This window comes from Lathyrus oleraceus, chromosome 6 (genome assembly GCF_024323335.1).
Source record: "Lathyrus oleraceus cultivar Zhongwan6 chromosome 6, CAAS_Psat_ZW6_1.0, whole genome shotgun sequence".
Taxonomy (NCBI): Eukaryota; Viridiplantae; Streptophyta; class Magnoliopsida; order Fabales; family Fabaceae; genus Lathyrus; species Lathyrus oleraceus.
In genome coordinates this window covers 308,881,736-308,899,944 of record NC_066584.1, presented here as the reverse complement: position 1 = coordinate 308,899,944, position 18,209 = coordinate 308,881,736, and the positions used below count along the sequence as shown (strand labels likewise).

The window sequence follows — 18,209 nt, the reverse complement described above, 5'->3', positions numbered from 1 at the left end:
GAACACCTCGAATCTGGAACCATACAGATAATGCCTCCACAGTTTCAACACAAATACAACAGCTGCAAGTTCTAGATCATGCGTAGGATAATTCCTCTCATGAACTTTCAACTGTCTAGAAGCATAAGCTACAACCTTACCATTCTGCATCAAAACACCACCAAGACCCATCAAAGAAGCATCACAATAAACAACGAAGGACTCACCAGGATTAGGCAAGATCAACACTGGAGCACTGGTCAACCGCCTCTTCAACTCCACAAAGCTCGCTTCACAAGCTGCATCCCACACATACACTTGACCCTTCTTAGTCAACTGCGTCAACGGCAATGCCAACTTAGAGAAGCCCTCAATAAATCTGCGATAATAACCAGCTAACCCCAGAAAACTGCGTATCTCAGTAGCAGACTTCGGAGTCTCCCACTGTAATACAGCAACAACTTTAGCAGGATCAACAGAAATCCCACCACTCGAAATCACATGGCCAAGGAAACTCACTTCCTTCAACCAGAACTCACATTTAGATAACTTTGCATATAATTTCTTTTCTCTTAACACCTGCAAAACAATTCTCAGATGTCCTGCATGCTCTTCTTCCGTCTTAGAATATATCAATATATCATCTATGGACACCACAACAAAATTATCAAGGTACGGGTGAAATATACGATTCATATATTCCATAAACACACCTGGAGCATTAGACACACCGAACGGCATTACAGTGTATTCATAATGACCATACCTCGTACGGAAAGCAGTCTTCGCAATATCATCTGACTTCACTCGGATCTGATGATAACCCGACCGCAAATCAATCTTACTGAAAACATGAGCTCCAACCAACTGGTCCATCAAATCATCAATCCTCGGCAATGGATACCGATTCTTGATAGTCACCTTATTCAACTGCCGATAATCGACACACAACCTCATCGTACCTTCTTTCTTCTTTACTAACAATACTGGTGCACCCCAAGGAGAAACACTTGGACGCACAAACTTCTTCTCAAGCAATCCTTCAAGTTGCTTCTTCAATTCAACTAATTCAGTTGCCGACATTCTATAAGGAGACATCGACACTGGACTCGTACCTGGTACTAAGTCAATGGCAAATTCGACTTCACGTTCTGGAGGTAATTCACTTACATCCTCCGGAAACACATCCTGAAATTCACAGACAACAGGCAAATCTACACTCACTACTTTCTTATCCGTTTGCAGAGACGCAAATAAAGCGAATATCTGAGCTTCTTCTTTCACAAAATCCCCCACCTGCCTAGCAGATAGAAATCTTGCCTCATCATTCTCACCAACTTCAGAAAACCGCACCGTCTTACTATAGCAGTTGATAAACACGCCATAGAATTCTAGCCAATTCATTCCCAGAATAATGTCAATTTGGTGCAAGGGTAAGCACACCAAATCAACCACGAACTCTCTCTCAAAGATCGTCAAATGACAACCTCGACAGACAACAGAAGTCTTCACAGAACCATTAGCGGGAGTATCTATCACCATACTTCCGCCTAGGGACGACATGATCACACCAATCCTGGTTGCACACTCATACGAAATAAACGAATGAGTAGCACCAGTGTCAACAATAGCAAGCAATTCAACATTATTAATCAAGCAAGTACCTTTAATCAGATTATCTTCTTTAGGAGTTCCAGTCCCACTCAGAGCAAACACCCTACCAGTAGTATGAGCTGCAGTAGCCGCCTTCTTCGGTTTCGAGCATTGCGAACTGATATGGCCTTTCTCGCCACAATTAAAACATGTCGGACCAGCATCCTTACATTCCGTTACTCTATGACCAGCCTGACCGCATCGGAAACATCTCAGCACTTTCTTGGTACAGCTATCAGCACGGTGGCCTGGCTCGCCACACTTGAAACATTTACCAGCTATGGAAGATCCTCCCCCACTTGGCTTCTTCTCGTCTACCACTTTCTGCTTACCTTTACCATTTGGAGATGCATAAGGACTACCACGATCCTTATTCTTCTTCTCACTAAGACTCTTGTAGTGAGCAGTCCTAGCCTTACTATCTTCATCAAATATCCTGCACTTGTTAACCAGTGTAGGAAACCTACGAATCTCCTGGTAACCAATGCCTTGTTTGATCTCGGGACGCAACCCGTTCTCAAACTTGACACACTTGGATTCCTCAGCATCAGCATTATTATAATGAGGACAATACTGTACCAGCTCCTCAAACTTTGAAGCGTAATCAGCAACAGACATGTTACCCTGCTTCAGTCCCAGAAATTCCATCTCCTTCTTACATCGCACATCAGCAGGAAAATATTTCTCCAGAAAGGCCGTCTTGAACCTTTCCCAAGTCATCTCAGCACCTGGTACTGCAATCCTCTGTCGAGTGTTATCCCACCAGTTTTCAGCCTCTTCAGATAACATATGCGTACCAAACTGCACCTTCTGTGCTTCAGTACACGTCATCACCCGGAAAATCTTCTCAATTTCCTTCAGCCAAATCTGAGCACCATCTGGATCATAGCGCCCCTTGAATGTAGGAGGGTTATTCTTCAGAAACCTTCCCAAATTCTTAAACTCGTCGACCGGCGGATTCTGCTGCGCCTGCATAGCCTGCGCCATAGCAGCCAAAGCCTCAGCAATCGCACGGTCATTTTCTCCAGCCATACTCTGCACGACACAACTACAACCGTTAAATATCGACAATGTCATTTACACTAATCGACCAACAGGGAAAACATCACATTATGACTCGACTGGACTGACAATGCTCTGATACCACTAATGTAACACCCTTCTACCCAAACGACATATTTATATATATATTATCAGAGTACAACATGTAGAAGAGTTTACATTCTTACAACATAACACTCATTACATTACAACATAAAACATATCATTTATTTGATTTAAAACTTCGCAGCGGACAACAACATAAATATTATAATAATGTTTCAACATTATCTCAACAAAACATCGCAACAAATTATTCATCATAAACAACGTAAATAATAATAATTTAGCTATCGAATCCCATAATCCCCGGTGTCACATGACCAGAGCATTTGACTCGACTCTGTAGAATAACTCTACACTTATTCCTCGAACCTCAACCATAGCTACTCCTCTTTATCTGCACATTGCTCATCATAGATGAACATAAACACATGCAGAAGGGGTGAGAATTACATTATTAAATAATAATATAACGACAGAAATATAAACACAAATATATTTCACCTATGCCAACACAATTCATCATAATCATCATAATCAATAAACTCATGAACATCAACAACACAACACATCAAATACAATGCACACACCCATGCATGACTCAACACGACTCGGTATACCCATTTGGTGACCACTACAGGATCACCACTCCCAGATTCATCACCATAGAATCCGAGTTCCCCGTAAGGAACCAAGCCTCTCAACAAGCCCGGAGTCAACAACATCATTGGAACTCAGTCCGTTCATCACTAGGCATCGGCCTTTCATGAATGCATGCACATCAAACATGCATCATAATCATCATAGCAACAACAACATCATATAGTCATGTTACCATCATCATTAATATCATGACATACAACTCAACAAAACAACAACAACATCATAACGATATCACATCGTCACATAACACATTCATAATTAAACACGTAAATTCAACGTATCATCATCATAACACCTCATACGCAATCATATAATCGCTATTAATTGTTTATAGTACAACTACAGTGACTTACTAAGAGTCTCGCAACTCAACGTACTCAAAACCCACCAACATTAGCTTCTGCATTTCTCCAGTTCGCGCCGCCAACATAGGGACGCGCCGCGAACTCTCCAATACAACACAGTTCGCGCCGCGAACGAAGGGTCGCGTCGCGAACAACTTATTTCGCTTCAGTACGCGCCGCGAAGCAGGGTTCGCGTCGCGAACAACGAATTACAGAACTCCTCTTTTTCCTGCCCAGTTCGCGCCGCGAACTGAGCTTCGCGCCGCGAATCGCGCGCGATCAGAACCCTCTGCTGCAGAAATCAGCGCAGCTTTGCTTCTCTACTCGCCATAACCCGTACCCCACAGCTAACAACCCAAAATCGACATTTAACAGTCATATATACACAACATACTTCGATTATAGTGCATATGACACAACAAAACTCACAGATCGGAGAATTTTCCATCCAAAACCCCAACCTTCCCAATCTCCCTAAAATCCCCAAAATTCATCAACAATCCAACATATCTCATAAAATTGCTCGCATATTATCGTTTAATAAGGTTCAGACCCCTTACCTCTTTGGATTGAAGGAAGCTCCGAGCAATCTTTGGCCTTTTCCTCTTCCTTCTCTTTCTCTTAGCGTTTCTCCCCCTTTCTCTGACTCTGAAGCAAAACACGTGAAAAACCCAACTCTGAGTTCTCTTGGCTTCTTATATCAATTTCCACTTTTACCCTTCCACTCTTCATATTCCATTTATTCATTTATTTAGTTATTATTAAAATAAATAACATCAATAATAATAATAGAAATAATCCAATAATCCAACTTTATTTAATTAAATTAATAAAATAATATTAACTCAATTAAATAATTCTCTTATTTTAATCGGGGTGTTACATGATGCAATGGATAACAACACAAAATGATCACTTCATTTAATCTCTTAATCTAATAGTCCGATTCTTATAGTCAACTCATAAGTCATCTCAAAGGGATGCTTTCAAAAATTGGCACAACTCAGTCTTGTTATTATTCAACTTAGTTAGTGTGTTCGTGTGTGTAAGTTTACTGATGCTGCTTGTCATGCCAGAACTCTTCGTTTAAGATAGTCAGCCTAAATCCTAGTTTGGTTATCTTATCATATGGTCTAAGAATTCATCTTTTCAGTTTTAGAAGAGGGAATTGCCTATTTTTCTCTTGACTTTTGGTTCATTTTGAACTTGAGTCTTACATGTGCATTTATTATTATTATTATTAATGATAGGCTTGGCTAGATGCTCCACACTTTCACTTGACGATATATCATTTGTAATGAGTCCTACCTATTACTAATGGTGAAGACATCCACTATTCATCCTGTTTCAGTCATAGGAACTTGTTCCTCCAGTTTTAGGTACATAAACTTGTTTGAAGTGATCTTTTCTTACTTCATTCTTTTTACACACTTTTGTGTGTTTATTTATGCATGCAATGTATCCTTTGTATTAATCTTAAGCAATAACATTATCCTCCTCTAAACTAAATCCTATAATGAATCTTATTTCATACTTTAAGACAATTCAAACTCCTTAAGAGGCTAACTACTTTCCTAACTACTTCACCCGCGACACGGGTTATTATAAAATCACAAGTAGGTGCATTGATTTGTTATCAAGACCTTGTTTGTAATATTGTCGGCAGTCCATCCTGAGTTTTTCTCTTTATAATTTCTGTTAATTATGGGGATGAAGTTAGTTATTTTCTTAACATGAAACACTAACAATGGACAACATTAACGCAAAACATAAATTATTCATTCATCAATCAAAAATTGAAATTGCAGAAATTAAAGTGATCATAGCATAATCCTAAACTAAACTAGAAGATGATAATGATAATGATAATGGTTTATTGGTTTTGGTAAACAAATGTCATGACAGAAGATGCCAGACCCTTAAGCATAGAGTAAGGGCAGGGTCCTCAATGTCATTTGGTGATTAGTGGTATGCAATGACTCTTCAAACCTAAAGAGTAAGAAGGAAATACCAGTTAGGCTTTAAGCCTTCTTCTCTTCCTTGTGGCCTTGTCTTCATCCTGATTTTTCTTCTTCCTTCCTTCATCTTTCTTTCCTTCCTTTCCCTTCTTCCCCTTCTTTGATTTTTTACTGACAACTTCTGTTATGGTAACTGCAACAGGTTCTTTTTCTTTCTTAAGACTCCTTTCACTGGCTTCTTCACCTTTTCTGGAATTTTCTTCTTTTATGATGTTGTCTTTAGGGTTGGACTGTGGGTTCCTTGGGTGTCATCTTCTTTGCTAGGTTGGTGACCTGTGGCACGACATGACTCTCCTCTTGGTACACAACAACTTTCATTTGGTCAACTTTATTTTTAGACTCAATTGAGTTCTCAAAAGCAGTTTCCTCTTCACTTTCAGTGTCCCTTTTATATTCAGCATTGTCCTTATCTTCTTCTTATTTATTTTCCTCATCAAGTTGGTCTTCCTCCATCACTTCAACATTGTCTTCATCATCTTCTTGCTCATCCATATTGGTTTGTTTTTATTCCTCAACATTTTCATTTCCAGCAGGTACATTCTTCTTCAGCTCCTCATTGGCTTTGGTAACCTGTTTTATCAAATCATTATGTGTTGTATCACCATCTTCTTCAGAGTTTTCTTTTCCAGCTGGTTGGTTTATGTCAAACTCCTTGATTGGGCTTTCCTCTTCTAGCATTGGATTTAAAGGGGTCTTTACCTTCTTTGGCTTCTTGGTATTTATGGACTTTTTCTTTGGTATTTATGGATTTAAAGGGCTTTAAAAGGGTTATTATTCCTAGAACACTTTTTGAATATTTTTCCAGTGATTTTTGGTTCCATGATTGGTTTGGTGTGATTGGGATAGAGAAAAGATGACGGAGATGATTGTTATTAAGAATATAGTGACAATTTTAAGTTTTTTAGAAACTGAAAGGTGGAGATGAGTGATGGTGAAGGATATTAGGGAATCATGTTTTTATAAGAGAGATGGGTTAGTTTAAAATTTGAACTTGAGTATGGAAGTGGTGGGAATTTAATCATTACAAAGTTATTATGCAGTAACTTGCATCAGTTATTAAAAGAATTAATAGATGGCATGAGTGTAATAATACATTATTCATAGGACAACTTTTATGACATCATGTGTATGGCTCCACGCGCTACAACTTTATGACTTTCTCTCTCCATATATTTTCCATTTTTGAATGTCATTGATAAATGTAGTTTATTTAAAGTATATGTAACTGGTACAAAATTCACTTGTAATAGGCCTTGTAGTGGTAATTCAATGGTTTATCGCAAGTTGGATAGGGCCTGATCGATGTTGCTTGGTGCATGGATTTACCTGATGCATATGTTAAGGTGTTGTGCAAATCTCATTCTGATCACAACCATATTATCCTTAGGTGTGCCCTTCCCATCCAAGACCATGGGCTATATCCTTTTAGGTTTGAGGCCGCTTGGATCACCCACCCAGAATACTCCAATATAGTCCATACTACTTGGGGTAAATCCCTAGATGACATTGTATCTTGTCTCCAAAATGTGCAACATGATTCTATCCTTTTTAACAAGGAAACTTTTGGCAATATCATCTAACGGAAACACAACTTTGAGAAGAGACTCAGGGGTATCCAATGCTCTTTGGAGAGAATAAATTCGACAAGACTAGTTTATCTCCAACATGAGATTCAACAAGAGTATGATAATATCCTTGCGTGGGACGAGATTCATTGGTATATGTTAAGAGTCCCACATCGGATAATATATGGTCTAGACATGTATTTATAAGCGGGGGAAATCCTCACTCTACCAACCGGTTTTGTAGGGTTGAGTTAGGCCCAACCACATTTCTTAACATGGGATCAAGAGTCCCGTTTAAGATTTGATGGGCCACCTACTATGGTTTCTGCTATCAGATTACTTACCATTTATTCCCACACTACAATTGTCTAGTCCTGAACGTGAGAGGGGTGTTAAGAGTCCCATATCGGATAATATATGGCTTGAACATGTGTTTATAAGTGGGGGCAATCCTCACTCTACCAACCAGTTTTATAGGGTTGAGTTAGGCCCAATCACATTTTCTTAACATGGTTTCAAGAGCCTCATTTAAGATCCAGTGGACCACCTACTACGGTTTTCGCTATTGGGCCACCCACCATTTATTTCCATGCTCCAGTTGTCTAGTCCTGAGCATGAGGGGGGTGTTAAGAGTGCCACATCGGATAATATATAACTTGACCATGTGTTTATAAGTGGGGGAGGTCCTCACTCTACCAACTAGTTTTTTAGGGTTAATTTAGGCCCAATCATATTTCTTAACATGGTATCAAGATCCTAGTTTAAGATTCGGTAGGCCACCTATTATGATTTCCTCTATCGGGCCACCCACAATTTATTTCCATGCTCAAATTGTTTAGTCCTGAGCATGAGGGGGGTATGTTAAGAGTATCACATCGAATAATATATGGCATGAACATGTGTTTATAAGTGGAGGCATTCTTCGCTCTACCAACTGGTTTTGTAAGGTTGAGTTAGGCCCAACCATATTTTCTTAACAGTATCAAAAGGCTAGAGATGATTGGATTAAATTGGGAGATCGAAACACTAATTTTTTTCATACCAAGATGGTAATCAGGAAGAAGAGTAATAAAGTCAATGGCCTTCATCTTCCCAATGGTATTTGGTGCAATGATGATACTATTCTTAGGGAATAAGCACTAATTTTTTTAAGGGTCTTTTCTGCCTTACATCTTTTATACTCGCTGCTAGAATGGGTGACTCAACTATGGCTCTGAGTTTTACTGAAGAATCTCAACACTCTTTGACTCAACAGGTGATAAAGGAAGAAGTTATTTATGTGGTGAATCAAATGCACCATTTCAAGGCGCCTAACTCTGATGGATTCCTGGGTATTTTCTTTAAACAATTTTGGCATATAGTTAGAGATGATGTTGTCCAACTAATATCAGATGCTTTTGTGATAAGTAGCTTTCATTCCTCTCTTTCTGAGACTCTTATCGCATTAATTCATAAGGTAGACTGCCACCAAAACTTTAAGTAATTCAGGCCCATTATCTTGTGCAACATTATTTACGAGCTTATAACGAATATTATTGTTAACAAATTGCTTCCTTATCTAAATCGGATAATTAGACCCTTCTATAGTAGTTTTTTTCCTAATAAATGGACAACTGATAATGTCATTATCCTCCAAGAAGAAATTAATTCTATATGTAAATCTAAAAAGAAACAAGTTGACATGATATTCAAACTAGATCTTGAAAAGGCCTGTGATCATGTTAATTGGGATTTCTTGGAAGTTTGTTTGAAGCGAAACGGGTTTCCTCCCATTACTATAAAGTTGATCATGCATTGGTTAACTAGCTCTGCTATGTCTATTCTTTGGAATGGGAGACGACTACCAAATTTTATTCTGACTAGAGGATTACAAAAAGGTGACCCCCTTCAGGAAAGGCCATTGGAAACCTGTCAGGTTATCTCGTAATAGACTCTCTATATCACTTTTTTTTTGTTGATGATGTTCTTATTTTTGTGAAGGTTTCTAACTCGCAAGCAAGGATCATTTCTGATATCTTGAATCGTTTTTGCATGTTTTATGGCCTTAAAGTGAATGTTGCTAAATCAAATGTGTTCTTATCCGCTATCTCTAAGAGAAGTAAAATGGATTTAATTGTCTCCAGTACAGGTATCAAACAAACTCTTACTCTATAGAAGTACTTATGTTTTCGTATGTTTCATGGTCGTCTTCAACGCATGCACTTTGAGTTCATAGAGGAGATAATTGGTCAAAGGTTATCATCTTGGCAACATAAGTTGTTAAACAAGGTGGGTCGTTTGATTGTAGTTAGGTATGTCCTGAACTCCATTCCAAATTATTATATGCAAGTGGCTTGGCTACCTCAGCCAACTTGTGATTTTTTGACAAGATAACTATAAATTTTTATGGAAAGGTGATTCAATCTCCAGTGTGCTTCTTGTTGGCTGGAATAAAATCACTAAGCCCAAAAAGTTGGGTGGTCTTGGGATCCAGAAAGCGAGAGAGGTCAATACCTTATGTTGGGAAAGATGGTTTGGGATCTCCATCGGGATTGTGATTCCCAGTAGGTCCAAGTTTTGAAGCATAAGTACATCAGTGAGGAAATGTTCCTTAATATGAAAAAGAAAACGGGATAAGTTACTTGGAATGCAATTATGAAAGCTCTACCAATTCTTAAAGATGGATTTGAATTTAGGTTAGGGGATATGAACTCCTCTTTTCGGTTTTCCAATTGTAATTGGGATAAGAAAATTAGCGAAGCAGGTTCTCTATGTGGATATCCACGATCCAGAAATGCGAGTGAATAATATTTACTTGGATTAAAATTGGAACTTCAATTCATTATATACTAATATTCTCGTGGTTGTTTGTGACCACCTAAAAGTGCTTCCATTTGTTTGAATTCTATGGTTCCTGATCGGTTAACCTGGAAAGGAAATTTAGACGTTATCTATACTGCTCATAATGGTTATAACTTTCTCAACAGACTTGAATTTGTTCCGAATTCAACAAATAATAACTCTTGGAAGTGGATGTGACATATTTTTGCTTATGAAAAGGTGAAATTCTTCCTTTGGACGACTTTATACAAGTCCTTTTCCTACGAGATCAATATTGTTTCATCGTGGTATGCTCTAGACAAATCTATGTCCTAGATGCAATCACGACGCTGAAACGACTTTACACTTCTCGAGAGACTGTGAATTTTCTACTCGCTTTTGGAAATCTATCGGCTTCTTGGACCCACTGTTCTTCCAAGGGAATAGTTTATATGATTGGGTTAGACATGGAATCAACGATGGTTGTATGTTTTTGGCTGCTTGTCGGTGGTTGTGGCGTGCTATGTAACGCCCTTAACTTATTTAATTGTTTTTATTATAGCATTTTATAAATTATTCGATAATTTATGTATGTGATATTTGTGTGTTTTTTTGGGTGTTTTATGAGATTTTAAAGTATTCGATGATATTTTAATAATTTAATAATTATTAAAATATTTGAGTGAGAACGGTAGATTTTATTTAATTATTTAAAATAACGATAATATTTATTTGAGGTTTATAATAATAATAATTTAATTATTTAAATATAGTGTGACACCTTATGTTAAAATATATTTTCTTTTTAAAATCAAATAAATATTTTGTTTAAATATTAAAGGTATGACGCTTAATTGAATAATTATTTAATTTTAAGATTTATTTTATTTTATTTATCAATTAAATAAATATTTTATTTGGAACTAAATATTTGAGAATTAATCTTAAGGTTGGATTAAACATAATATATATCGTAAGGGAGAGTGTCAGAGTTAGGGCAATAAAACTAAGGTTTGAGGCATATCTCTAAAAGACACATTTGGGTCTGGGGAGACCATTTTGGGAGGATAGTTAGACAACAATTTGGTGAGAGAAGAACATCAAGACCTTGAAAGCTCAATCGATAAGGTAAGGGGGAGATTGCTTATTATATTGTGGATTTTAGATAGTAGAGTGATGAGGGTTCCCTTACCCTATCATCAGCGTCATCGTCATGTTATTGTTAATTTTATTTCTGTGAAATGTATCGAATTAAAATACAAGTATTTTATTGTGTTAATTTGCTCTGACCATATGGGATTTGACTCAACCCATTTGGTCACATATTGTATGATTTTGTATGAATAATATGTTTTATATTGAAATTTTGATTTTGGGGATAATCTCATTTGGTCATTTTGGGTGATCAATGTGATTTTTGAATAGAGAAAATTGTTTTTGGTGATTTGCTAATAAACTGAATTTTGATGTTAAATCACAGTATAATATGAAATTGTAGGTCAGTGATTGTTTTATTAAAAAGTATTGATCCCTAAATGTTTGACCAAATTTGATTTTCCCAAAACCCTTTTGATCAATTATATAGGATAATATCCCACAAGTGTTTATAGGGATAACCACATTTGGTCGATCTTTGTCCTTTTTGATCCTCTGTTAACAGTAATCCCTTTTTCATAAAAAAAAAACAACTTAATCGATAATTTTTTTATGTAAAAACTCTAAAATTAATCTTTTGGGAAAATCATGACTTTTGCGAATTTGTCATTGAGAATTGTATGTTGTAAGAGTTTAACCTTGAGACGCGGAAACTTGGAAAATTTGAGGTAGGAGGGTTGGTTGAATGTATAGAAGGAGAAGTCGCGCTTCAGAGCGGTTCAGCAGAATTTTGCGCAAGTTTGTCGTCCGATGTCAGAACAACTCTTATTATATCTTTTCGGAAAATGAATCGTCCCAAAAGTTAAACTTAGAAGTTAAACTCACAGTTATGCAATGATTATTCGTTTTTTAAGTAGTTTAAACTTGCTAAGTTTCCAAAACTGCGTTTTACTATTTCTTGAAGTTTTAGCAATTTATGTTTTATTTGTTTTTATTTATTTATTTTCTTTAGGATTAAAACCCCATAAGACTCATTAGAGTTTTTTTGTTTGTTTTATGTATTTAAAGATATTTGACAATGTCATAAGGATTAACCTTTTGATTATAATAAATTTCAAAATTTTGTCTAATCTTTCTGGTGAATAATAACAATTTTTATAAATAAAGCAAAAACTAACAAAATCTTTATTCTTAGTTGAAATAAGTATTTTTGTTAAAAATTAATGATGTTAGTTTGGATAACTTTAACTTTTCGTAATAAAATTAAATTAAGTAAAAATATTATATTTAACTAAATTAAATCTTTTTGAGGAATTAGCGATGTTACGATGTTATGATGTTATTCTGGAGGTTTATGATTGACATTTGGGTTCATACTTGGATCCTATTATGATGATAATGATGAAATATCATTTTTTGTGTGAATATACAACCTTTGATGATGTTTGGGTGATTTTCTGTGGATGTCATTTTGAATCCTTATAACATGTCATGCATTCTTACTATTTCAGAGTTAGGTGAGACTTCAGTCTATTTTTGGGTGGCCTCATATCCTATGGTGGAGATCGTTAGTCTATTTGAGGGACTAGAGGTATATCTCAGATCCTATGGTGGGGATCATCGGTTCAGTTGAGGGACCAAAGACTTTTTACGATGGTGGACGATATTAGTAACATACCTCTGATGTTCACAAAACTTTGGTAACACATGCATTTAGGTGATGGAGCTGGTGAACATTAGTCTTGCACACATTGATGTGTCTTGTGATGAATGGTTGTTTTGATGTTGTGTTTTATGTTTGTGATTGCGTGATTATCATTCCTCGATTATCATACTGTTTGTCGAAACTTTCACCATTACTATATGTAAGTATATTCTCACCCCTTTCTTGTTTGCTTGATTTTGTGGTGTGCTTTGCACATGTGATTAGCAGGACTGAGGTTCGTTATTGCAGTGAGATGGTTGTTGTCTCTCAATAAACTTTTATCTTCAATATATTCTAGTTTTCGAATAAGAATACTCTGATCTGTAACACTGGGGATAATGGCGTTCGTTTGCATTACTTTGATTTGTTTGCAATAAACTATTATGAGATTTTGATTATGATGTGCTGAGTCAATTCTACTAATACATGTTTTATGGTGTTTCTAAATAAATTTCAGTTGTGCAACATCGGTTGTTTTATGATTTATGAAGTAATTTTGATGGAGTAACATCTTTTTCCTGTTATTTTTATTTAAAATCTATTATTCGGGATTTAGGGTGTTACGCGGTAGGAACACATTGTGTCTTGCGAATGAAGTGGTAACTTCCTATACTTTGAAACTCATCATAATGAATTATGCTAATTTGTTAGCTAAATATTTTTTCAAGCATATTATGTTTTATCCAACGAGAAAGATCATGTGGAATACATATAAATGTAGTAATATGATTTCGAATGTGGATGATAGTAGCCTCGATAATCCCGGAGTCTCGTGTTTTGGTGAATTGACTAGAAATGTTTATGGTATTTGAGTTCATAATTTTGCGGCTAATATTGGTTAATCAAACATCCTTCATACTGAGCTGATAGCGCGCTATATTATGATTTGTGTATGACTTAAAAATTTAACATCAAATATCTCATGTGTTATTCTGACTTCAACTCCACTATCAAATTTATTTCAGAGTATGTTAATTTTAAAATATTAAATAACTTTTCACAAGTTCAAATATTTCATAATTTATTATTATTATTTTTCTTTTTTTTCTGTCTTTTCTCCGTTGTTCTTGAATTTTGGCAACTTAAATTTATTATGAAAAAAATGTACTGTACCATATCCATTCGCGCTTGTGCTATTTAATATCTCTCCGAAATAAATTTCCCTTAAAACAAATCTAATAACCAGTCATCAAATAAAACGCAAATTCAACCGTGCTTTCACTTCCCCGCGATCTAACCTGGTATTAATTTCCTCTTCCTCACTTTTTCCTATCTTTTTTCTTCTTCTTTCTTCCATTTTTATCAGAATTTCAATCTTTACTTGCTCTCTATTTTACGCAGTTTCCTATAACTACGTAGTAACATGTTAACCACAGATTTAGAACTTGTATTGTACGTGTAGAGTTTCAGAGTAGTTGGTTACATTTTTGGGCATGGCTGGTCAAAGTGAAACCCTAGATAATTCTATAGACATGGAGGAATCTTTGATTGGGGTATTGGGTTGTGATTTGGGGGCACGTGAAGGTGAATTGAATGATGATTTGGGTTTTGATGGATCAATTAAGGAGGGTAAAGATTTGAATCCTGTTACTGAAGGAGTTTTAGGGTTTGAGGATTCTCAAAATATTGAGTTGGGTGGAAATGAAGCAGCTTTGAAAACATTGGATGAGAAGAAGGAGGTGGTTAGTGAAATATTGGAGAAAGAAGTGGTGATGAGTGATGTTGTTGAGGTTGAGTTAGATGAAGGGAAAGTTGGAATTTATGAGAAGATTGATGATTCGCATGAAGAGCAAGAATTTTGTGATGCTGATGAGGTAAAAGTCGTAAAGCATGTCTCTGTGAAGAGTTCGGGAAAAAGTTATCAGGCAAGGTATCAGCTGCCGGCAGAAAAAGAAGGGAAGTTTTCTATGAATGATTTGGTTTGGGGAAAGGTTAGAAGTCACCCGTGGTGGCCGGGACAAATATTTGATCCATTGGATTCATCTGCGGAGGCAATGAAGCATTTTAAAAAGAATCGCTATTTGGTAGCGTATTATGGGGATGGAACATATGCCTGGAATGAAGCGTCTAAGTTGAAGTCGTTTATGTCACATTTCTCTTATATTGAAAAGAATAAAAGTTCGGAAGTATTCCGGAGTGCTGTAGATTATGCTTTGGATGAAGTCAAAAGACGAGTAGAATTTGGGCTGGCATGTTCTTGCATACCGAAAGATACTTATGAGAAGATTAAACACCAGATTATTGAAAACTGTGGGATTCAACAAGAGCCAAATTTCATAAACAGAGTTGATGAATCTTTAAGTGTTAGCTCCTTTTTACCTGAGAAGCTTATGCAATACTTGAAAGATTTATCCAAGTTTCCAACGGGAGGCTTTGATCGGTTGGAGCTTTTAATAGCTAAGGCTCAGTTACTTGCATTCTATCGTTTAAAGGGTTACTCTTACTTGCCTGAATTCCAATATTTCAGAGGTTTGGACAACGACATCAACCTTTCAATTAACGATACTGATAAAAGATTGAGTGAAGTTAATGAGCACACAATTCATGTGGGTAGAATTGGCGATCAAACTGGTACTAGAGATTCAAAAGCCGCAAACCGATCCCGTCGCAAGCGTAAACATAATCTAAAGGATGATGTCTATCCAGCAAAAAGGAAAAGCTTGTTAGAACGAGCAAGTGTAACTCCAGATTCTACCCATCGTGATTATCAGAATGACGAGGCCATTGCTAATCTGACTTACCCTGTCCTTTCCAAGAAGCGGAAGACTATTAATCATTACGCTGGTGTCTCGGCAATGAAAGGCAGAAAAAAAACTATTTCCCTTGAAAAAAGTTCAAACACCACAGTACAATCATTTAAAATCGGTGAATGTATCCGTAGGGTTGCTAGCCAACTTACCGGGCCTCCATCTTTATTGAAATGTTCTGGGAACAGGTCTCAGATGAAAGCTGTAAATGCAGATAGTTTTTCAGGAAATGAATCTGATTCCTTCTCTCCGAATCTTGAGGAGACTCAAAAGTCAAGCTTGACTATTCCTACAGAGGTTTCATCTCTAGATGATTTGCTATCTTTACTTCAGCGTGTAGCACAAAAACCACAGGGGGATTATAGTTTATTGAATGTTATAGTGAGTTTCTTCTCTGATTTTAGGAATTCAGTCGTAATGGCCGACAATTCCGAGAAAGAAATCTTACCTACAAATGAAGTTGGCACTATAAGGAAGAAACAACCCGTAGGTGGATCTCCGAAAACATTTGATGCTGATGATCTGAATGACACACATTGCATCCTGAATGGTTCTGAAGAACAACAATCACAGAGAAGCAGCAGACTTGACCATCAGCAGCATGCCCTCTCTGAACCAGAAAAACCTGTTCATGTGTATAACCGTAGGTCATATTCCAGGAAACAATGTTTTGATAGCAACCATGCTGAGGTTCCTGAAAAACCTTCTGGTTATATAAATGAGAAATCCCCAGCTGAACTTGTTTTGAACTTTGCTGAGTTGGATTCTGTTCTCTCAGAAACAAGCCTAAATAATGTTTTTAAGCATTTTGGACCTCTAAAGGAATCTGAAACAGAAATCGATAGAGGAAGTAGCCGGGCAAGAGTGGTTTTCAAGAAGTGTGCTGATGCGGAGGCTGCTTTCAGTAGTGTTAAAAAGTTCAACATATTTGGACGAAGTCATGTAGATTACCAGCTTAACTACTCACCAAGTGCATTTTTGAAAACTGCATCTTTTTCCACAATGCCAGATGAGGAAATGTATCTTAATCTTTCCAATGTTGAGCTTAATATGGCCTGAATCATTTGGTAAATAACTTATAACTTTCATATACATTATTTTGATATTGAATGCTTTGATATGTGCACTTATTATGGCTGATGTGGTAGTAGTACATACTGTGCTATGCTTTTGATTCGAGGGCTGATTGAATAATTTCCTTTCTAGGTCATGAATATTTTAGTGCCAATATTGCTCTTACGAAGGCATATTGGTTGAAGAGCTGGAGGATGTTCAAAAACCCCTACGTTTTTTAATCCAGCCATGACAAAAGGAAATAAGTGTCTGCCAACAGTATGAGACTACTAAAGAAAGAACTTCGGAAGAAAGCTAGGTACTGGTTTTTGGTATCATTAAAGCCAAAAATCACGTTAATTAAATTTGTCCAAATAATAATACCTTGTTTTCTTTCAAAATCATTTCTTTAGTAGTCTCGATGCTGGTCACTTTAAATGCAATCTTCTATCAAAAACAAATTACATTTGCAATTCTCATTGTAGGGAGTGCTGAAAACGTCGTGGCATCATATATATATAACTGAATATTTGGCAAAACCAGTTTATTACTCAATGGGTACCAAATGAGGTAACCAGAATGTTGATTCATCTGGCCATCCATTATTCTTTATAGATTTCCTTTTGGTAGTAGGATGCATCATGTTACGCATTGCGATAGTTTTACTAATTTCCTACTCCTTATTGTAGTTGCCATCTACAGATTCTTTGTGAACTCTTTAGTCTGTATCTATTCTCTTTAGTGGTTTAGAGGTTAGCACTATTCATATATTTAGGGTTACTAACTATGCTTCAGAAATTTGTATGTGCAAAAATATGTTAATTAGACCGTTTGATGTCTTCATACTCATTGCAATTAGTTTTTAAATTTTTCATTTTATATATTTTCAAACAGTGATGGCCATGGAGTAATTATAATATTGTAAAAAAAAGTGTTAATCTTTTTACTCCTTCAAAAAAAAAGGCATTACTAACCCTAGCCAAGTTATTAAATAGACGAAGAATTATTACAAAATCAGCTGGTGTTTAGTATCTTTTACAGAAAAGGCATTACTATGGTGTTTAGTATCTTTACAGAAAAGGCATTACTATGGTGTTTATGGCTTCTCTGTTTAAATTTTTGCATGCGTTATATAATAGGAAAATATGTGAATTTAAAAGAGATTTTATGGGAGTGAATGAATTTCGTTTCAGTGCACATTGGCTTTCCCAGCTCAAAGTTAAGTGCATTTGAAACCGTAAAGTTGTATAATCCAGGTAGCTAGTCGAAGTGTGGTTGTGAATAACTGAAGTTTTTTTTTTTTTATGTTAGCATTTCAACACTAAAAAAATTCTTAGTTGAAGTTTTTGAAGAAACCATGACAAAGTTGGTAAGTAAAAAAATGGAGAATCCGGTGGGTAGCTTTTATTGAAAGTGCATTTGAAACCGTAAAGTTGGTAAGGACATTTTTCTTTAACAAATCTCCAATGCATTTAACATAGCAG

General features: G+C 36.3%; 1 protein-coding gene across 5 annotated transcripts; it reads left to right on the top strand.

The window, feature by feature from the left end:
- The first annotated feature begins 14,021 nt into the window (after positions 1-14,021).
- LOC127098603 (PWWP domain-containing protein 5) lies at positions 14,022-17,568 on the top strand. Of its 5 annotated transcripts, none has more exons than XM_051037234.1 (3): positions 14,022-14,166; positions 14,267-16,739; positions 16,879-17,568. In XM_051037234.1, exon 2 carries the CDS (start codon positions 14,359-14,361, stop codon positions 16,729-16,731), a length of 2,373 nt encoding a protein of 790 aa, XP_050893191.1. In that variant the 5' UTR covers positions 14,022-14,166; positions 14,267-14,358; the 3' UTR covers positions 16,732-16,739; positions 16,879-17,568. The 5 variants fall into 5 exon arrangements, 4 of the variants coding, with proteins under 4 accessions (XP_050893191.1, XP_050893192.1, XP_050893193.1 ...); XM_051037235.1 differs by having other exon boundaries at positions 14,032-14,166; positions 14,328-16,739; XR_007793391.1 differs by having other exon boundaries at positions 14,047-16,739; positions 16,879-17,044; positions 17,211-17,568.
- The last annotated feature ends 641 nt before the right edge of the window (positions 17,569-18,209 follow it).

Excerpts from the sequence above, each read along its gene's own strand:
- LOC127098603 (XM_051037234.1), top strand. The coding sequence starts at position 14,359 with ATGGCTGGTCAAAGTGAAACCCTAGATAATTCTATAGACATGGAGGAA.